The sequence below is a fragment of the Nerophis ophidion genome, linkage group LG17 (assembly GCF_033978795.1).
Source record: "Nerophis ophidion isolate RoL-2023_Sa linkage group LG17, RoL_Noph_v1.0, whole genome shotgun sequence".
Lineage (NCBI taxonomy): Eukaryota > Metazoa > Chordata > Actinopteri > Syngnathiformes > Syngnathidae > Nerophis > Nerophis ophidion.
In genome coordinates this window covers 47461632-47484383 of record NC_084627.1, presented here as the reverse complement: position 1 = coordinate 47484383, position 22752 = coordinate 47461632, and the positions used below count along the sequence as shown (strand labels likewise).

The window sequence follows — 22752 nt, the reverse complement described above, 5'->3', positions numbered from 1 at the left end:
ACCACGCCCCCCCACCTCCCGAAATCGGAGGTCTCAAGGTTGGCAAGCATGTTTGACTACCTTTGGATTGTTTTGTGTCATGTTTGTGTGTCCTCTTAATTGCTCTGTTAATTGTTGTTCTGAGTGTTGCTGGGGTTGGAATTGTATTATTATTACTATTATTATTATTATTTTGTCGGATTGATTAATAAAAAATTAAAAATAATAAATCTGATACCGATACCACCCATGGTAGGACCGGTATCCGTATCGTTCAGCAATCCCGAGTACGGTACCAACTTCCGCCGGAAGTGGAGCTAAAGAACTTTGCCGTTTGAAGTTGACAAGGCGATGTTTTTCTTTTGTTTTCGACGCGTTGTCATGGAATGAAATCAGCTGACAGCTTCATAAACCTGCTTGCAAGGTAACGTCATATAAATCCTTCAAAACACGTTTCGCGTCTTGTTCTCCAGTTGTGTGTGGGCGGCGGGGAACACACGTGCATAAGTTGATGGCCCCTCATGTTTTGTTATCGTCGACGTCTTTCTTCTTTCATGTCGACTCTTTGAATAGTTTCCGTATCGACTCCCACAGCCCAGCTTTATTAGCAATGACTTGGCAAGTTCGCCCTACTTCTTTCATGTTTACGCCTCAAATGACTCATTTTTACGCGTTCCTCACGCTAATAAGAGAGTTATGTTAAATTAGCAACATATTTGATTAAAGGCCTACTGAAATGAGATTATCTCATTTAAACGGGGATAACAGGTCCATTTTATGTGTCATACTTGATAATTTCGCGACATTGCCATATTTTTGCTGAAAGGATTTAGTAGAGAACATCCACATCAACTTTTGGTCTCAAATATAAAAGCCTTGCCTGTACCGGAAGTGTGCGTGACGTCACGGGTTGTGGAGCTCCTCACATCTGAACATTATTTACAATCATAGCCACCAGCAGCTACAGCGATTCGGACCGAGAAAGCGACGATTTCCCCATTAATTTGAGCGAGATTGAAAGAATTGTGGATGAGGATAGTGAGAGTGAAGGACTAGGAAAAAAAATGACAGGGCAGTGGGAGTGATTCAGATGTTATTAGACACATTTACGAGAATAATTCTGGAAAATCCCTTATCTGTTTATTGTCTTACTAATGTTTTAGTGAGATTATATAGTCGTACCTGAAAGTCGGAGGGGTGTGGTGACCGCCAGTGTCTCTGAGGGAAGCCACGTTTCTCGGCGAAGCGAAGGCAGCCGGTCGGGCCGGGCTGAGCTTTTTTCCCCTCTCCTCCACGGTGGAAGCATTCCACTTTTGGGGGCGGCCGGTCGGAGGAGGCAAGACAGTCTGCTGCTGCCTCTTTGACAGGTGCACGAAGAACGACGCAAGCTCCGCTCATGTCTACGGTAAGAGCCGACTTATTACCACAATTTTCTCTCTGAAACCTGCCGGGTGACATGTAGTCGGGAACCATGTTCGCTTGACCGCTCTGTTCCATAGTAAAGCTTCAACTTCGGGAATGTAAACAATGAAACACCGGCTGTGTTTGTGTTGCTAAATGTGGCCACAATACACTGCTTCCCACTTACATCTTTCTTCTTTGACGTCTCCATTATTAATTGAACAAATTGCAAAAGATTCAGCAACACAGATGTCCAGAATACTGTGGAATTATGCGATTAAAGCAGACTACTTGTAGCTGGGATCGGGCTGGAAAAAAATGTCTGCTACAATCTGACACGTCACGCACACACGTCATCATATGCGTCATCAACAGGATACTTAGCGCGGAATTTAAAATTGCGATTTAATAAAGTAAAAAGGCCGTATTGGCATGTATTGCAATGTTAATATTTCGTCATTGATATATAAACTATCAGACTGCGTGGTCGGTGGTAGTGAGTTTTAGTAGGCCTTTAATGTACAACTTGACCCTAAATTCAATGATTTGCAACAATTGCTGTGCCACTGTTTAAAATGTACTTCCGGTGGTTTTTGTTAGTAATTAGTTCCAAAACGCCAGTTGAATAAATAATGAAACAAATTATTCCAATTAAACCCAAAACTATTAACACAAACTTCATTTTAAAATGTCAAATTAGCAACATATTTGATTAATGTACAGTTTTACCCAAATTCAATAGAATCGTAAATCTTTTTTTTCTTTTTTTTTTACTGATTTACAACAATCGCTGTGCCACTTTTAGAAATGTACTTCTGGTGGTTTTTGTTAGTAATCAGTTCCAAAACGCCAGTTGAATAAAGATTGAAACAACATATTCCCATTAAACCCCAAACTATTAACACAAAAAAATCATTTTACACCGTCAAATTAGAAACATTATTTGATTAATGTACAACTATACCCAAATTCAATGATTTGCAACAGTTGGTGTGCCACTTTTAAAAATGTATTTCCGGTGGTTTTTGTTAGAAATTGGTTCCAAAACGCCAGTTTAATAAAAAAAAAAAAATATTCCCATTAAACCCCAAACTATTAACACAAAACTCATTTTACACTGTCAAATTAGCAACATTATTTGATTAATGTACAACTATACCCAAATTCAATGATTTGCAACAATCGCTGTGCTTCTTTCAAAAATCTACTTCCGGTGGTTTTTGTTAATAATCAGGTCCAAAACGCCAGTTGAATAAAGAATAAAACAACATATTCCTATTAACACAAAACTAATTTTATAATGTCAAATTAGCAACATATTTGATTAATGTATGACTTTACCCAAATTTAGTGGAATCTTTGGTGTTTTTAAGGGTTTGCAACATTTGCTGTGCCACTTTTAAAAATGTATTTCCGGTGAGTGGTTGTTATTAATCAGGTCTAAAACGCCAGTTGAATAAAGAATAAAACAACATATTCCTATTAAACCCAAAACTATTAACACAAAACTTATTTTACATGGAATTATTATATATTTACATGTGTAATACATACACATGACTATTGGTAGATAACCATGAGTTGATTAACGTGGACCCCGACTTAAACAAGTTGAAAAACTTATTCGGGTGTTACCATTTAGTGGTCAGTTGTACGGAGTATGTACTTTACTGTGCAATCTACTAATAAAAGTTTTCAATCGATCAATCAAAAAATATTTAAATAACAGTGGCGGGCCGTGCGTTTCCCATTTAGGCCTTCAGTGATGTCATACTTCAACGATTACCTCTCAAAATCCCATCATTTATGTTACCACATGACCATTGCTGGAGAAATACTATTCAGGAACACATTTACGCACTATTCTCCATTGAATCATATCAACAGTGTACAAAACGGGTTATTTTCTGGCGCATTTAAAAAAATCTATAAACCTGCATCAGCAATTAAAACATATCCTATGTGGTACTGTCAAAATTAAAATGGCAACAAAACATTTTAAACGTGAAAACATTAAGAAATAAAATATCTGAACTGACATTTTAATCGACAGCTGAGCTAGTTTCCGGGGATTGGCCGCCATCGTCGCACAAGATGTACTTTCTCTCTAAATATCCTTCTTGAAAATGGACTTGCAAATATCTGTGTTGTCTTGTCAAATCATAAAAGATGCAGACAAGGCGTGTTGGCTGACTTCTTAGTGGTTACTCCGCAGCGTGCTCATCAAAAACATCCTGCTGCTGGCATGTCTACATTAAAACGGGGCTACTGTGCATGCGCTTCACTACTGTGGCATGCTGGGTAACGGAGTTCTTATGCTACCTGGCTCATAACATCACTATATATATCTATATCTGCCATCTGGAAGGCCTTACTGACAACAACTCGTGATCTGATTGGCTATCGCAATCATCTATCCACTGTATGTTCCTGTTCACTTACAGTGCACAAACGCCCGCATTGTTGAATCTGAAGGCTTCTGGCAGATTTGGTACAGCATGGCAACAAAAGCTAGCTGAATTCTGATTGGATAAAAACTCTATGAACGAAAAACAACAGCACTAATATGACATGAGGAGAATGTGAATACTTTTAGATATTTAGGGAAAGTAAATAAAAAAATACTATTATCTTTAATTATGATCATGATTTCTGGTTATGTTAGGCCAGCAGAGAAGGCATTGCTGGCCCTGACGGCACGCCACTGTTAAATAACTATTTAATATCACGTTTACCTTTTTAGTGAAGACCCCTGTTGGCGAAGATGGCGATGAGGGGAGGGAAGAGCTTCACAGACTTTTGTCCCATCGTACTTTTGCTGCAAGTTATTCAATAGTGTTCCTCACCTTCTTTTTCAAAGAGCTGTCTGGCACTCGGTGTACTAAATGGTGCGATGTGATACAGACAAAAAATATATATATATCTGTCTGTGTACTAGAGTTGTACGGTATACCGGTACTATTATAGTATCGCGGTACTAATGAATCAAGAATGGTTTAATACTCTGTTTGAAACGTACCGGATTGTAATTTATTTTTAACAAGCATGACAGCGTGTTGTCGTCACGTCGTGAAATTGCTGGTTTTACGAGCAGAGGAGCATGTTCGGCAGTGCACGATCACAGAGTACTGACAAGCAGACACAGTGTGTAGACAGAAAAGGGAGAATGGACACATTCTGGCCTAAATACTAAAGATAAAGGGGAAGCTATGACACTAAAACAACCTCAGGAAGAGGTGCTTTAAGACGTGGCTAGCTAGCTAGCAGCAAACATCCCTCTGCAGTGTTTTAGCTACTTCTAAATCACTAATCCTCACCTCCATGGCGACAAATAAAGTGAGTTGTTTCACAAGTATCATCCCTGCAGGACGAGGAATAGCTAAACATGCTTCACTACACCTGACATCCACTCTAATGATACCAAGTACAAGAGCGTAAGGAGTCGATATTACTATGATTACATCAATATTTACTATCATTACATTTTTAAAAAATTAATATTATATTCATAAACTCGGGAAATAATTCCCTGGACACATGAGAACTTAAATTATGACCAGAATCAGAATCTGCTTTATTGTCATCACGCAGGGTAACGAGATTGAGGCCATACCATACAGTACGATGTGTGCATGCAAGAAAACAATGTGTAAATATATAAAAAATATAGAAGTGCAAAGAAAGGTGTGGAAGAGAACAGTGTACACTCTATACTCTCTGTACAATGTACACTCTGTGCAAATGTGACTCTATACACTCTGTACAAATGTGACTCTATACACTCTGTACAAATGTGACTCTATACACTCTGTACAAATGTACACGCTATACACTCTGTACAAATGTGACTCTATACACTCTGTACACAAATGTTACTATACACTCTGTACAAATGTGACTCTATACACTCTGTACAAATGTGACTGTATACACTGTACAAATGTAACTATACACTCTGTACAAATGTAACTATACACTCTGTACAAATGTGACTGTATACACTCTGTACAAATGTGACTGTATACACTCTGTACAAATGTGACTCTATACACTGTACAAATGTGACTCTAGACACTCTGTACAAATCTGACTCTAGACACTCTGTGCAAATGTACAATCTATACACTCTGTACAAATGTGACTGTATACACTCTGTACAAATGTAACTATACACTGTACAAATATGACTGTGTACACTGTACTAATGTGACTGTATACACTCTGTACAAATGTAACTATACACTGTACAAATGTGACTGTATACACTGTACTAATGTGACTGTATACACTCTGTACAAATGTAACTATACACTGTACAAATGTGACTGTATACACTGTACTAATGTGACTGTATACACTGTACAAATATAACTATACACTGTACAAATGTGACTGTATACACTGTACAGAAATGTAACTATACACTCTGTACAAATGTGACTCTATACACTGTACAAATGTGACTGTATACACTCTGTACAAATGTAACTAACTATACACTCTGTACAAATGTAACTAACTATACACTCTGTACAAATGTGACTGTATACACTGTACAAATATAACTAGACACTCTGTACAAATGTGACTGTATACACTCTGTACACAAATATAACTATAGACTCTGTACAAATGTGACTCTATACACTGTACAAATGTGACTGTATACACTCTGTACAAATGTGACTCTATACACTGTACAAATGTGACTGTATACACTCTGTACAAATGTAACTATACACTCTGTACAAATGTAACTATACACTCTGTACAAATGTGACTCTATACACTCTGTACAAATGTGACTCTATACACTCTGTACAAATGTACACCAGTGTATGATCCTGTAACTACCTAGTATTTTTGTGGTGTCATCCAAAACTAAGGTAACGTATCAAACAACAGAAGAATAAGTGATTAGTACATTTTAACAGAAGTGTAGACAGAACATGTTAAAAGAGAAAGTAAGCAGATAACAGTAAATGAACAAGTAGGTTAATAATACATTTTTACAGCTTGTCCTTTATAATTTTGACGAAATAATAGAATGGGGAATGACACAATAAGTTACTGAATAGGTCAGCAGAATAATTAGAAGCTTTTGTTTGTTTACTTACTACTAAAAGACAACTTGTCTATTATGTTCACTTTTTTTTTAAGGACAAACTTGCAATACGAAACATATGTTTAACGTACCGTAAGATGTTTTGTTAAAATGAAGCAGTATTTTTACTATTTTATTTAAGGAGAAATTTGCAATACGAAACATATGTTTAACGTACCGTAAGAGGTTTTGTTAAAGTAAAGCCAATAATGCAATTTTTTTGGTCCCCTTTTATTTAGAAAAGTATGGAAATACATTTTGGTACTGGTACCAAAAGATGGATATCAATCACTAGTTGCGTGGACGTGGTGTTTTCATTATAGGAAGCGCATTAACCTGTGGATAATGGTGGCAGGTTGACCCGAAAAGTGTGGTGTTCAAAAACTTATTCCACTGTGTATTTGTTTTAGGCCTGGGGTGCACATTGCGTCGATCGCAAGCTACCGGTCGATCGCCAGCCAGGCATTAAAAAACCGACCTAAAAATTAGTGATCATCAATATTCACCAAGAAGTCATTTTCGTCACTTGATTGACATTTACGGCACCCGAGGGTCTTGTGAGATGACGTTCGACAAGCTCATTATTAAGGAAAATTGACCGTCAGGAAGGCGAGAAACACTTTATTTCAACAGACTCTCGCAGTGTACCCGCCGTCAAAACTCTAAAAAACGACTGCACAGTTCCTGTCTTCACAATAAAAGCCCTGCTTCATCCTGCCTGCGCTAACAAAATAAGAGTCTCAGAAAGCTGGCGTGCACAAGCTGGCAAGCTACGGAGTTGGCCGCCGATGTATTTCTTGTAAAGTGTATAAAAAGGAGTATGGAAGCTGGACAAATTAAATGCCAAAAACTAACCACTTTCATGTGGTATTGGACAGAAATAAGGAGTTTTTTTCTCCTCCATTCAGAAATGTGGACTTTATCATTACTACTGTCTGATTCCAAACAATCAGGTAATACACCAACTTATATTCTTGTCTTCACGAAAGAAAGGAATCTATATGTGTTAAACATGCTTGTATTATAATTTTAAACACCTTTAACTTGTTTAAAAAAACGTCTTTTTCATAAATAAATAAATATAAATTAAAAATATAAATGAGGTAGATCCCCTCGACTTGGTCAATTGAAAAGTAGCTCGCCTGCAGAAAAAGTGTGGCCACCCCTGTTTCAGGCAGTATTCACACTTCATATTTGTGGTACGGCTAACAAAGACAAGAGGCCGTTTGTTTGACTGGTATAGTTTTTTTTTGATCAAGCATGAACACGACCCAGGATTATTACAGGACTGGAACAAACAACAGAAAGATTGTATTTGGTCCGTCCATCAGTGGGCTCTATACTCCTTAGAAAGGCGAGCGCCAACAGATCAAAACAGTGCATATGATGTCACTAAATGCAATTGTAACCATAGCAACACTCAACAACAAGCTCATTTAAAAAAAATCATAAACAAATAACAGTTAAAAGTAAGCCCAGAGGAGCAAACAGTACAGTAATTAAACATACTTGGGCCTTTTCAACAAAGGGGTCAGTTTCTAATCACAGTTGGTTGATGTTTTTAGAAACGTTGTCTCTGTGCAGACTATCCTGTGGTACCTTTTTGACATTTTCATGCAATTTATACCTTTTTGTTACATCAAACGATCTGTCCTATAGAAAGGAAAGTGCTATGAGTGTATTTCAAGATGTTTGAAGGCAAACCAGTCGACACTTTCGAGACCCAGAGCAATGAACGCAGGTGTAACTGTAATGTACTCATTTGCAGAGTATTGTGGCAAGTGTGATTTCTGACACAAACTGGTATGCAGTCCTTCAGAGGGCCTTTGTTATTGTCGGAGCTATTTATCCTTCAGTTCACACTGACCTTAGCATGTTTTCATTCCAACAGGTCTTGGGAAGAACGCAGCAACTACTTGGCTCCACTTCCCTTCCATTCCCCTGAAAACTACAGCTGCAGGATTTGCAGAGGATAATTTAAACCAGCTTGTTTTCTGACCCTGCATCGGTGATCATGCCGGCGGACACAGACCAATCTATGCCGCGTTTTGAGAACCCTCCACCTCCTGAGGTCATGAATGCCAACAAGATAGGCCGAAAGACCAACCAGCTGCAGTTCATGCAGAATGTAGTGGTCAGGGGTGTGTGGAGGCACTATTTTGCCTGGCCTTTCTATCATCCTGTCGATGCTGTGGCTCTTCAACTACCAGTGAGTACCAACTGTGTGTAGTGAGAAGTAAAGGTTGTGTTGCGTTGTGCTGTCAATTTAATTTTTGGAGTTGACCAATTAGCTTTTTTTTGCACTAAGTGGACTTAAAATGCCAGTTTAGAACGGCAACTTATTTCTCTCCAATGGATCTGTTTTCCCTTATCTATTGGAATTAAATAGCAAGGAATGTTAAACCAGGGAAGTTGTAGTAATCTAACGTTACTAGGGATGGGTACCAAGTTCGTTACTTTTATAGGTACCGACAAAAATCTGTATTACTGATTGACCTAAAATCGAAAGGTGACATATTTTGAGACATTTGCTGCACATTCACACTCAAAATGGATTTCACACTATGATTAATTGATTGATTTGAAAAAATGCTAAGTTATTTTGATAACCCAATTTATGAGCTGCGAGCTTTGGGTTAAATTTTGGAGTTATTTGTATGAAGAGCAATCCATTATTTGAGTTATAAGGGTATTATATTTACTCGATTCCAAATTATGAACCATTGGGTTGTTTTTCAATGAATAACGCATTTTTGGGTAAAAACCTTTTGTTATTAAAAAGTAACTTTTCTTGAAGGGAATTTTATTAAGGATTAATCTCATTAACATTATTTACAATCACACATCTTATGTACACAAACATATTTGAGCATGCTGTATAGGACTACTATGACCATACACAGCAATTGTTGTAAAAAAATAAATGTCACTGATATCTTGCTTTTGAGTATATTTTAATGGAATAAAAATAATTTTGATCAGTAGTTGGGAAGGAGTTGGACAAACCAGCAGTAAAATTTCTAATTTTTAACCAACTATTGTGTTTAGGAGTGCTAAATTGCTGCGCAACCCAATTGTTGGGTTGGGAATAACTCAACATTGTAGTGTGCATAACACAGTTGGGTTATGATTCAACCAACATTAAGTTAGAATAACTCAATTTTGGGTTAAATAATTTAACGCTGAAGTTGGGTTGAAAAGATTAACCCAAAATGTTGGTTAAAATAACTCAAATAAGAGGCATGTCCTTTTTTGAACCAGCAATTAGGTTAAAATTGGGTTATTTTTTAACCCAAAATTTTTTAGTGTAAACGTCATGTCTGGTTGCAGACTCTGCACCGGCTCAAGCTCTTAATTTTTTAAAGACGTATTTATTTTTTATCTCAAGCACTTAAAACGAGCGGTCACACACTCAGATTAAGCCGGACTGCCTTTTGGTAATGTTACAATTCCCCATGACAACAAAGCAAGAAGAAGTCGTTCAAAAAGTACAGTAAAGCGCCAGTTTTCAAAATCGGCCAGCTTGACGCTAATTTACATGGCATTTTCTATGTGACCGATTAGCATTAGCAATTTTACATGTTGATTTCAACACCTCCAAATTTGGTGAGCAAAAATACAACTAAGGTGCACGTTATAATCAGATAGCTTGTGCGTAATAAATACAAGACTTACAGTTTAACCACTTTTTAGGACTCCACATAAAAAGCCTGGCACTTTTAACTTGATGGCAAAAACTACTACTTGACTAAGTTTACTATATAATAGGGATGCACCGATTAATCGGTAACCGAATATGGCAAAAAAAGCCACATTCGGCCTTCGGTGGAATGAGTTAAAAACAAGGCCGAATAGTGGCGTGTGACGCAATTTTTTGACGCGTTGACGCAATCAACCAACGTGCAGTGACGTGGTGACGTTGGGATATGTTGTGTACCTGTATAAGTGTATGAGGTTACAAGCACACACTTATTGAGATTTAGTGGGGCCTCTGTTTACATTATTAGCCTGTTGTGTAGGCTGCCTGTATAAGTGTAAGAGGTTACAAGCACACACTTAATTGAGATTTACTTAAGCCTTCTGTTTACATTATTAGCATATCTACTGTGGCTAAGCAGACTTTTGCTAAAAGGACAATAATTCATTTGTTGTGGGTTTATTCACTTTAATGCACTTCATTTTTTTTTGGAATGCATAATACAAATGAAAAATGTGCTTTTTTTGAAAAGCAAAGACTACTGGAATATTAAAAAAGGTCGATATTCAATAAAAAAATACTTTATTTGAAAAACGTGTAAATATTTATTCTAGGCTATTTATGCAATATTAAAAAAATTGTGAAAAACTGCATTCATTATTTGGTATTCGGCCTTCGGCCAAGCGTTTAAATTTTATTCGGCTTTGGGTTTGGCCACAAATTTTCATTTTGGTGCATCCCTAAGATATAATAAAGCGCAGTGAGACACATTTGAACACAGATAGAAAAAAAGTACCACAAATGTGTACCATTGAGTACCATTATTGATTCCTAGATAGGGGTAACCGGTATCGTATCAATTCTAATGTGAAAGGTACCCAAACTAAATGTTACTGTTATCTACCAATGTATTGAAATCAAAGAATAACACAATATCAATTTAAAACACATAAAAGGAATATTAACACACCATCAGTGAATTGATGTTGTAGTATTTTTTGGAACCTCTTTCATACACAATACATTGAAATCAACCTTTGGATGTTTACAGTTGTTAAAGAATGACTTTGATTTCCACTAATAATTTTGCTGCTGTGTAACCCCGAAGAACATTGTTGATATAACATGGGCATTCTTTCTATGGATTAGGATTATCACACCGTGATAACCAACCCTATGGATTTGGGGACCATCAAGCAACGGCTGGAGAACAACTACTATTGGAGTGCAAGTGAATGTTTGCAAGACTTCAACACCATGTTCACCAACTGCTACGTCTACAACAAGGTATGACACGTGCAGGCCGATATGGATGGCTGCTGGTAGATATCCCCTGACCACGTCCACTCCTCTAGCCCACAGATGATATCGTGCTGATGGCGCTGGCGGTGGAGAAGGTTTACTTGCAAAAAGTCGCGCAGATGCCTCAGAAAGAAGTGGAGCTGTTACCTAATGCAGCCAAAGGAAAACGCAAAAGTAGAATTTCAGGTAACAAAGCGTTGCTGAGAAACTACTTGACTGGGCCGGTAAAAACAAACTAATTACGTAATTGTGAAAAATATAGACAATTGTCAAGCAAACATGGTGCTGTTCGTGTTATATTTTTTTAAATGAAAAATGTTACTGTGAGTAAGTTGCAAATAGTACCTTTAAAGGCCTACTGAAAGCCACTACTACTGACTATGCAGTCTGATAGTTTATATATCAGTGATGAAATATTAACATCTCAACACATGCCAATACGGCCTTTTTAGTTTACTAAATTGCAATTTTAAATTTTCCGCGAAGTGTCCTGTTGAAAACGTCGCGGAATGCTGATGTGTACGCGTGACGTCACGGACTGTGAGGAAATATTAGCGCTGCGCACACACAGAGCTAAAAGTCGTCTGCTTTAACCGTATAATTAGACAGTATTTTGGACATCTGTGTTGCTGAATCTTTTGTAATTTGTTCAATTAATAATGGAGAATTCAAAGTAGAAAGATGGAGTTGGGAAGCTTTAGCCTTTAGCCACACAAACACACGGTGATTCCTTGTTTAAAATTCCCGGAGGTGAAACTTTACTATGGATCAGAGCAGTCAAGCAAACATGGTTCTCGGCCAAATGTCAACCAGCAGTTTTTGGTGAGAAAATTGTGGTAAAAAGTCGCCACTTACTGGAGATCAGCTGAGCTTGTGCCGTCTGTACAGCTGCCGTCGACTTCCATCAGACACTGGCTTCAAGACACCTGTGGATACACCCTTCCGACTATCAGGTACTATTAAACTCACTAAAACACTAGCAACACAATAGAAAGATAAGGGATTTCCCAGAATTATCCTAGTAAATGTGTCTAAAAACATTGAATCCGTCCTAATGCAATCGCGTTTTTTTTTTTAACTTGAATTTTTTTTTTTTTTTCCTAGTCCGTCGCTATCAACATCCTCAAACACAAATCTTTCATCCTCGCTCAAATTAATGGGGAAATTGTCGTTTTCTCGGTCCGAATAGCTTTTTGTTGGGGGCTCCCATTAAAAATAATGTGAGGATGTGAGGAGCCATCAACATGTGACGTCATCGTCTGCGACTTCCGGAACAGGCGAGGCTTTTCTGTTAGCGACCAAAAGTAGCAAACTTTATCGTCGATTTTCTCTGCTAAATCCTTTCAGCAAAAATATGGCAATAACGCAAAATGATCAAGTATGACCCAGAGAATGTACCTGCTATCCTCGTTTAAATAAGAAAATCTCATTTCAGTAGGCCTTTAACTTCTCTTTACTCTCACTAGCTTTTTGAACTGCTGCTCTCGGGCAGGAAATACAGGACAATAAAATGCCGGACTAACAGATTGAAGAACATTTTTTACCCGAGAACAATAGTGTCACTGAACACAAGACAAGAATGAATGTGAGCTGTGTGCTGGGTATTTTCATGTATTTTCATCTATGTTCTTATGTCTTCATGTGTTATTACGAATTTGCACTAAATTAGTTTTGTGTAAAATTTCGTTGTACAATGACAATAAACACATTCTATTCTATTCTTTAGTATTCATGAGGGACTGCAGATGCAGATTTTCCTATGCCAGCATACAAAGTATTAATTGGATCAGCCAATAAAGTCCGAAGTGCTCAGTAAAGATGTAAGATGTTTACAAATTTGTGGCTGAAACCTTGTGTACAGCACAGTGATGTTGCGTGGGTTGCCAGCGCCTCCACCACAGCATTGAGCCTTTTTTACCCTGTAGGGCAGACCCGGAAAAATTAAGGCCCGTTGATCTTTTAAATCTGGCCCGCCGGGGTTCCCAAATAATTTTTTTAGATCTTTAAAAAACTTTGAAGCTGTAGCTGCCATTATGATGTGCAGTGATGTTTTCAAATTACCGCAAATCTTGCACTGTATAAAGTATTTCAGTGGTTGAGATCTGGGCTTTTGTGTATTATACTAGTTAATATGGTAATCTAATTAGTTACTATGGTAATCTAAGTCACAGCAGCTCAGACCAGGCACCAAGCAGTGTGGGTGGGGAGCGTTTCCACAGCGTGTTTCCAGAGCGGCCAGCCTGAAATGCGGGTGTGAGGGACCGACGTGGAAAGAGATTTTTACAGCAAAGTTTTAAAGCTTAGTGGTATATCAGATTATAGGTGTTTTTTTTTTTTTTTTACCCTCTGTGTTTATATTTTGCTGTGTTTGTTGAATTTTTCGCTTGATTGTAAAATATGTCGATCGAGAGTGTGAGTGACGCCCACATGCACAATTAGCTTAAGAGCTAGCATAAAACTTTATGGTAAAATCAGAGATGTTAGCATACTTCTACGATGGCGCCAAGTATCAAAATGCATGATTTTTAGGTTTAAACATTCAAATATAGCATAAAACATTAGCATGACGACATAGGACAGATTGGCTTACTTCAAAGATAGCGGCTAAATGCTAAAATGCACAATTTTGGGCTGTAAACATCAGCTGAACAGCTAGCATTAAACGTTAGCATGCTAATATCAGAGACGTTAGCATACTTCCAAGGTGGCGCCAAGTATAAAAATCCATGATTTTTAAAGGCCTCCTGAAATGAGATTTTCTTATTTAAACGGGGATAGCAGGACATTCTATGTGTCATACGTGATCATTTTGCGATATTGCCATATTTTTGCTGAATGGATTTAGTAGAGAACAACCACGATAAAGTTCGCAACTTTTGGTTGCTAATAAAAAAGCCTTGCCTGTACCGGAAATAGCTGGTTGTAGGGCTCCTCACATCTAAACATTCTTTATAATCATAGTCACCAGCAGCAAGTGCAATTAGGACAGAGAAAGCGACGAGTTCCCCATTAATTTGAGCGAGGATGAAAGATTTGTGGATGATGAAAGTTAGAGTGAAGCACTAAAAAAAAAAGAAAAGGCGACGGCTCCAGGTGACGGCAGTGTGAGCGATACAGATGTTATTAGACACATTTACTAGGATAATTCTGGAAAATCCCTTATCTGCTTATTGTGTTAATAGTGTTTTAGTGAGATTATAAAGTCATACCTGAAAGTCGGAGGGCTGCGGTGAACGCCAGTGTCTGTCAGAGAAGCCAATGGAGGAGCCAAGATCACAGCAGCTTTTTTGACAGCTACAGGAGGAGGTCGCATAATCCACTCAAGTCTGCGGTAAGAGCCGACTTAATATCACAATTTTCCCATCCAATATGTCGATCGAGAGTGTGAGTGACGTCCACATGTTGTCAATATTCAGTGTTTTATCGGTCATAGTTAAGATTGTAAATCCCACATTCTGGGTGTCTTATTCAGTAAAAAAACCCCCGTAAAATTCCAGGTTTTGTATTAGTCTTCCTAAAAATCAGATACACCAGCCCCCAGACACATTTTCTCTCTAAATTTGGCCCTCTGAGTCCTAATAATGGCCCAGGCCTTTTTGTAGGGTCATTACATTTTGTTCAGCAATGCAAATGTGACCCAAACCAAGGTTTCACCTACATTTCTTTCAGATACAACCCCCGATGTGAAGTCATTTGTCACTCCCAAAGAGCAGTCCCAGCAGGCCAACACTGTATGTGTTCTCAATCCTGCATCATATATTGATGATTTCTAGATGGAATTTACTGAAATGACTCCGTCATTTATTTTCCTGTTAATGAAGAAGACGGGCCCGAAGAGGAAAATCGGCGCCGCCACTGACACAACCTGTCTGAACCAGTCGCCGGAAAGCAAGAGAAGACGCGACCTCTTCAACCGAGCTGACGCAAAGGAATTAGTGTCCCAAGTCGGCGAGGCGGACAAGCAGCGTAAACCGCTTAAGTACTGCCAGGACATCTTGAAGGAAATGTTCTTAAAGAAGCATTGGGGGTACGCATGGCCTTTCTACAAGCCTCTGGATGCTGAAGCTTTGGGGCTGCATGATTATCACAACATCATCAAATACCCCATGGATCTCAGTACTGTCAAGGTATTAATGGTCATGTGTGAATGTCTATCTGTGTTGGCCCTGCGATGAAGTGGTGGAAATAGGATGAATGGACTTTATTTTTGCTACTAAATAGTAGAGATGCACCGAAATGAAAATTTGTGGCCGAAGCCGAATAAAATCTAAACGCTTGGCCGAAGGCCGAATACCGAATAATGAATGCAGTTTTTCACAATTTTTTTTATATTGCATAAATAGCCTAGAATAAATATTTAGACATGTTTTTCAAAATAAAGTATTTTTTTTATTGAATATTGACATTAAAAAAAAAAAAAAAAAAAAAAAAAAAAGAATTTTTATTGAATATTGACATTGGGCTTCACGGTGGCAGAGGGGTTAGTGCGTCTGCCTCACAATACGAGGTTCCTGCAGTCCTGGGTTCAAATCCAGGCTCGGGATCTTTCTGTGTGGAGTTTGCATGTTCTCCCCGTGAATGCGTGGGTTCCCTCCGGGTACTCCGGCTTCCTCCCACTTCCAAAGACATGCACCTGGGGATAGGTTGATTGGCAACACTAAATTGGCCCTAGTGTGTGAATGTGAGTGTGAATGTTGTCTGTCTATCTGTGTTGGCCCTGCGATGAGGTGGCGACTTGTCCAGGGTGTACCCTGCCTTCCGCCCGATTGTAGCTGAGATAGGCGCCAGCGCCCCCCGCGACCCCGAAAGGGAATAAGCGGTAGAAAATGGATGGATGGATGGATGGATGGAATATTGACATTTTTTAAATAATCCAGTAGCCTTTGCTTTTCAAAAAAAAGCACAAAGTTTTTCATTTATATTAGGCCTTCAAACAAAACATGCATTCCAAAAAAAAATAAAGTGCATTAAAGTGGATAAACCCACAACAAATGAATTGTCCTTTTGGCAAAAGTCTGCTTAGCCACAGTAGATATGCTAATAATGTAAACAGAAGGCTCAAGTAAATCTCAATTAAGTGTGTGCTTGTAACCTCATACACTTATACAGGTAGCCTACACAACAGGCTAATAATGTAAACAGAGGCCCCACTAAATCTCAATAAGTGTGTGCTTGTAACCTCATACACTTATACAGGTAGCCTACACAACAGGCTAATAATGTAAACAGAGGCCCCACTAAATCTCAATTAAGTGTGTGCTTGTAACCTCATACACTTATACAGGTAGCCTACACAACAGGCTAATAATGTAAACAGAGGCCCCACTAAATCTCAATAAGTGTGCGCTTGTAACCTCATACACTTATACAGGTACACAACATATCCCAACGTCACTGCACGTTGGTTGATTGCGTCACCGCGTCCAAAAATTGCGTCACACGCCACTATTCGGCCTTGTTTTTAACTCATTCCACCGAAGGCCGATTGTGGCTTTTTTTGCCATATTCGACCGAATATATTCGGTTACCGATTAATCGGTGCATCCCTACTAAATAGTAACATGCATTCCGCTAAAGGACGCTCCCTTTGACTTGTTGCGTTTTGTAGACAAAAATGGAGAAAGGGGAGTACCAAGATGTGCAAAGTTTCGCCGCAGACGTCAGGTTAATTTTCTCCAACTGCTACAAATACAACCACCCGGGCCACAGTGTCGTCGCCCTGGCCAAGAAACTTCAGGTGTGTTCGGGGGAAGAAGGTAATGGAGCAGCTGAACATGCAAGTATTTCAACTTGTGGGATTGTATCCATTTTTATTTCCTCAAGGGTTTGTTTGAGAGGTTGTTTGCAAAGGTTCCAGACCAGCCTGTGACTTCAACGGTGGGCTCCGGCCGGGCTACTGGTGGCCTGAGTGCCATTTTGGACAAACGTGATCAAAAAGACCTCCGACTTGTAGAGTTGCCAAAACAGGTGGGCATATGATATAGTCAAGCAAAGTCTATTTACTTCTACAATCAGATGTACAGTACAGGACAAAAGTTTGAACACACCTTCTCATTCAATGGCTTTTCTGTATTTTCATGACTATTTACATTGTAGATTGTAACTGAAGGCATCAAAACAATGCTACTTAACAAAAAAAAAGGGAATACCTGAAAATATGTTTTATATTCTAGTTTCTTCAAAATAGGCACCTTTTGCTGTGATTACTGCTTTGCACACTCTTGGCATTTTCTCGATGAACTTCAAGCACACCTGTGAAGTGAAAACCATTTCAGGTGACTACTTCTTGAAGCTCATGGAGAGATTGCCAAGAGTGTGCAAACCCTTGATGCTGAGTGTCAAGCAGGGAGTTAATGAGTCCCATTTTTATAGTCTTTAGTATGACTCGGCCGGGGTTTGAATTCACAACCTACCGATCTCAGAGCGGACACTATAACAACTAGGCCACTGAATATATATATATATATATATATATATATATATATATATATATATATATATATATATATATATATATATATATATATATATATATATATATATATGTATGTGTGTATAAGTATATATTTATATATGTACATATATATGTATATATGCATATATATATGTGTATATATATATGTTTATGTATGTGTATAAATCTATATATATATGTACTTATGTTTATATATGTATATAAACATGTATATGTATATATATATGTTTATGTATGTGTATACATCTATATATATGTACTTATGTTTATATATGTATATAAACATGTATATGTATATATATGTATGTATATATACATATATATGTATATATGTATTTATATATATAAATGTGTGTATATAGGTATTTATATAAATATATATGTATATATATATGTGTGTGTATATATATATATATATATATGTATATGTATGTATGTGTGTGTGTGTTTACATGTATGTATATATGTGTGTGTGTATATATATATATATATATATATATATATATATATATATATATATATATATATATATATATATATACAATGGGGCAAAAAAGTATTTAGTCAGCCACCGATTGTGCAAGTTCTCCCAGAGACAGAATGTGAAAAAAAATCCAGGAATTCACATTGTATACATTTTAAAGAATTTATTTGTAAATTATGGTGGAAAATAAGTATTTGGTCAACCATTCAAAGCTCTCACTGATGGAAGGAGGATTTGGCTCAAAATCTCACGATACATGGCCCCATTAATTTTTTTCCTTAACACGGATCAATCGTCCTGTCCCCTTAGCAGAAAAACAGCCCCAAAGCATGATGTTTCCACCCCCATGCTTCACAGTAGGTATGGTGTTCTTGGGATGCAACTCAGTATTCTTCTTCCTCCAAACACGACGAGTTGAGTTTATACCAAAAAGTTCTATTTTGGTTTAATCTGACCACATGACATTCTCCCAATCCTCTGCTGTATCATCCATGTATCCATTTTGGTATAAACTCAACTCGTCGTGTTTGGAGGAAGAAGAATACTGAGTTGCATCCCAAGAACACCATACCTACTGTGAAGCATGGGGGTGGAAACATCATGCTTTGGGGCGGTTTTTCTGCTATGGGGACAAGACGATTGATCCGTGTTAAGGAAAGAATGAATGGGGCCATGTATCGTGAGATTTTGAGCCAAAACCTCCTTCCATCAGTGAGAGCTTTGAATGGTTGACCAAATACTTATTTTCCACCATAATTTACAAATAAATTCTTTAAAATTCCTACAATGTGAATTCCTGGATATTTTTGATCACATTCTGTCTCTCACAGTTGAAGTGTACCTATGATGAAAATTACAGACCTCCGTCATCATTTTAAGTGGGAGAACTTGCACAATCTGTGGCTGACTAAATACTTTTTTGCCCCACTGTATATGCCTCGAAAGAAAATAATGTTTGCCTTGGTGCCCTAAAATATGAGCCGTCCTTAATGGCAACACTTGCCTTGAACTTTAAAAAGTTAAAATTTGAGGCCTGCAGTTATTTCCATATAGACCTATAGCGAGTTAGACCAAATGTTACGGGATTCGCCAGCTAATAACGGGGATGCCTCTGACTCAAATTTTTGCTTGCAACTTAAAGCCTAACAATTATCTGAGAGACAGCTCTTATCCCGAAACACTCTTAAGTTGAGGTACCACTGTAATGCCATTAAAAATGCCACAATAGTCGTTTTAGCTGTTATTTACCATCGCACTGTGATCATAAAGTATATCCACTGGCCACTAAAACATTTTAGTGAGCAGTTTTAAGTTGTTTTTATTATCACAATTCCACTTGTATTTGACACGTTACTGAATATTGAGAGGTATTTTCAATATTTTCACTATTTGATCTCCTTTATTGTATTGAATGTCATTGAGTGTACATAGCAACATGTTAACATTACTTTTGTAGCTTTCCACTCAAACACAAAATCAGATGTGTTTACACTTGTTCACCAGCAGATCACAACATTCTCCGAAGCGCCTCCAAATAATCCGATGACGAAAAATCTGACCGAAATGAAAGAAGAAAGTCGGATAAGCAGAGGGAGCAGCGAAAGCAGTCAGACTGTCAGCTTTAGGTATGACGACCACTTTGTTTTTTTCTGGGGGAAAATTATCAAGGTATTGTCCAAACTCTTCATTTCCAGTCATCCAAGGAACGTCTGTGACGAAGAAGCCCTGCAGATGACGTACGACGAGAAGCACCAACTGAGCCTCGACATCAACCGACTGTCCGGCGTAAAACTCGGCCATGTGGTGCGCATCATCCAGTCACGAGAGCCATCGATGTGCGACGCCGACCAAGACGAGCTGGAGATCGACTTTGAGATAATGAAGCCATCGACTCTACGTAAACTGCAACGATACGTCCGGTCTTGTCTGTGCAAGAAGTACAAGAGATTTCAAAGTAAGTTGTAAAATAATCATTGAGCTTTAAAAAATGGTTTCACCACTATCTGTTGCACCTAATCCTCTTTTTCATTCAACCCAGAGAAGATGAGTCAAGTTGGGTCTCATCGGATAGAAAGCAGCACCTCGGACTCAGTCAGTAGTTCTGAAGACTCCATTTCAGACAACAGTGACTCATGTTAGGTATTTGTTCCTCACTCTCTAAATGATAAAGACGTATGTTCAGTGTATTTTGCTCTTTTGTTGAATATTAAGAAGTATTTTCTTGAATTCAATAGTCTTTCTCACCTTATCTCCTACTGGCACTCGCAACTTTCTTGACCTCACGTGACTTATTTTGGAGTCTTGCACAATAATAAAAATGCAAACCGAGTAAACGACATTTGGAATTCTTCGTTTGGGCACTGGATTCATGAGTAAATGGACTATTGGCGCCACATGGCAGAAGCCATTTCAGTCAAAGAAAGCTCCCATGTTTTACATAAATTGTGTTTTTGGAGTCACTTTCAGCATTTCTCCGCCTCCAAGCAAGACTGTCTTCTAAGGTAAGGATACTCAACTGCCGGCCCAAGTTCTAACATTTTTGCAGCAAATTCCAAAAAAGAGTGTTCATTTTGTAGAGCAGGGGTCGGCAACCCGCGGCTCTTTGGCAACTCTGATGCGGCTCAGCTGCACAATCGCCGACCCCCCAGATTGTTGCGGGGAGATTCCGGAATTCAATGCCTCTCCCGGACATCACCCGGAGTCAACGTTCTCCAATTTTCACTCGGACTACAATATTAAGGGCGTGCCGTGATGATATTACTCTTAACGTCCCCTTGAACGTCATCACGCCCGCCATTCACGGAATGCTATTTGCGTGCCGACCGGACACATGCATTTCGCTGCTTCCATCGGCACATGTATGAGATTGCAAGGCATACTGGGTGACACAGAGTACACTGACAGTTGTGATATAAACAACTTTAACACTCCTACTGATGTGCGCCACATTGTGAACCCACACAAAAGAAGAATGACAAACACATTTCGGGAGAAAATCCTCACAGTGACACAACATAAACGCAACAAAACAAATACCCAGAATCCTTTGCATCCATGACACTTCCTGACTATGTTATACACCCCGCGAGCGTCGGTGCCGCTGTATAACACCGCATTCACAGCTAATACTCATACTTGCCAAACCTCCTAATTTTCCCGATAGACTCCCGAAGTTCAGTGCCCCTACCGAAAATCTCCCGGGGCAACCATTCTCCCGAATTTCTACCGATTTCCACCTGGACAACTATATTGGGGGTGTGCATTTAAGGCACTGCCTTTAGCGTTCTCTACAACCTGTCGTCACGTCCGCTTTTCCTCCATACTAACAGCGTGTCACATAATATTTGTGGCTTTTACACTCACACACACGCACAAGTGAATGCAAGGCATACTTGGTCAACAGCCATACAGGTCACACTGAGGGTGGCCGTATAAACAACTTTAGCACTGTTACAAATATGCGCCACACTGTGAACCCACACCAAACAAGAATGACAAACACATTTCGGGTGAACATCCGCACCGTAACACAACAGAACAAATACCCAGAACCCCTTGCAGCGGTAACTCTTCCGGGAAACTTCCAGCAAACTGACCAATAATTAACGTTTTATTCATGCATTTTCTCTGGCTGCGTCAAAGCTTGAATGTTTGGTTCATTCATTATTGTTATTTTATTTTCAAATGTATTATTAGCCTGTGGAAAAAAAATGATATTTACCTCAGAAGATTGCAAACAGAAAAAAAGGCATACAATTTTTAGTTAATGCCATTGATATTTTTTTAATTATTATTATTAGTATTTGAAACTGGATTTTGCATGTCACTAAAGTTATATAAGCCTCGCTTGTTCAATTTTTAATGCTAAACTTGTTTGGGTCCCTGTTAAAAGGTTAATTTGTTCAACCTTGGCCCGCGGCTTTGTTCCGTTTAAAATTTTGGCCCACTCTGTATTTGAATTTGACACCCCTGACATAGAGAAACATGTTCGCTTGACCGCTCTGTGTTAAAGCTTCACAACAAACAAAGAAACACCAGCTATGTTTCGGTGCAAAAGGCAGCTGCAATCCCCCGCTTTCCACCAACAGCCTTCTTCTTTGACGTCTCCATTATTAATTGAACAAATTGCAAAATATTCAGCAACACAGATGTCCAAAATATTGTGTAATAATGCGATGAAAAGAGACGACTTTTAGCCGTAAGTGGTGCTGGGCTAAAATGTCCCCTCTAACAAATAACGTCACAAACACGTGTCGTCATTCCGCGACGTTTTTTAACAGGACACTTCGCCGGAAATTTAAAATTGCAAT

The 22752-nt window shown here is 38.5% G+C and overlaps 1 protein-coding gene across 4 annotated transcripts; it reads left to right on the top strand.

Moving 5' to 3' along the window:
• The first annotated feature begins 238 nt into the window (after positions 1-238).
• Positions 239-20778, top strand: LOC133536500 (bromodomain-containing protein 2-like). Of its 4 annotated transcripts, XM_061877080.1 has the most exons (12): positions 240-403; positions 1143-1384; positions 8376-8693; positions 11331-11468; positions 11537-11669; positions 15153-15214; positions 15305-15610; positions 17092-17220; positions 17307-17450; positions 19946-20067; positions 20137-20396; positions 20481-20778. In XM_061877080.1, exons 3-12 carry the CDS (start codon positions 8499-8501, stop codon positions 20579-20581), a joined length of 1590 nt encoding a protein of 529 aa, XP_061733064.1. In that variant the 5' UTR covers positions 240-403; positions 1143-1384; positions 8376-8498; the 3' UTR covers positions 20582-20778. The 4 variants fall into 4 exon arrangements, with proteins under 4 accessions (XP_061733066.1, XP_061733064.1, XP_061733065.1 ...); XM_061877082.1 differs by lacking the exon at positions 1143-1384 and having other exon boundaries at positions 239-403; positions 20486-20778; XM_061877081.1 differs by lacking the exon at positions 1143-1384 and having other exon boundaries at positions 19949-20067.
• Positions 20779-22752: the final 1974 nt, after the last annotated feature.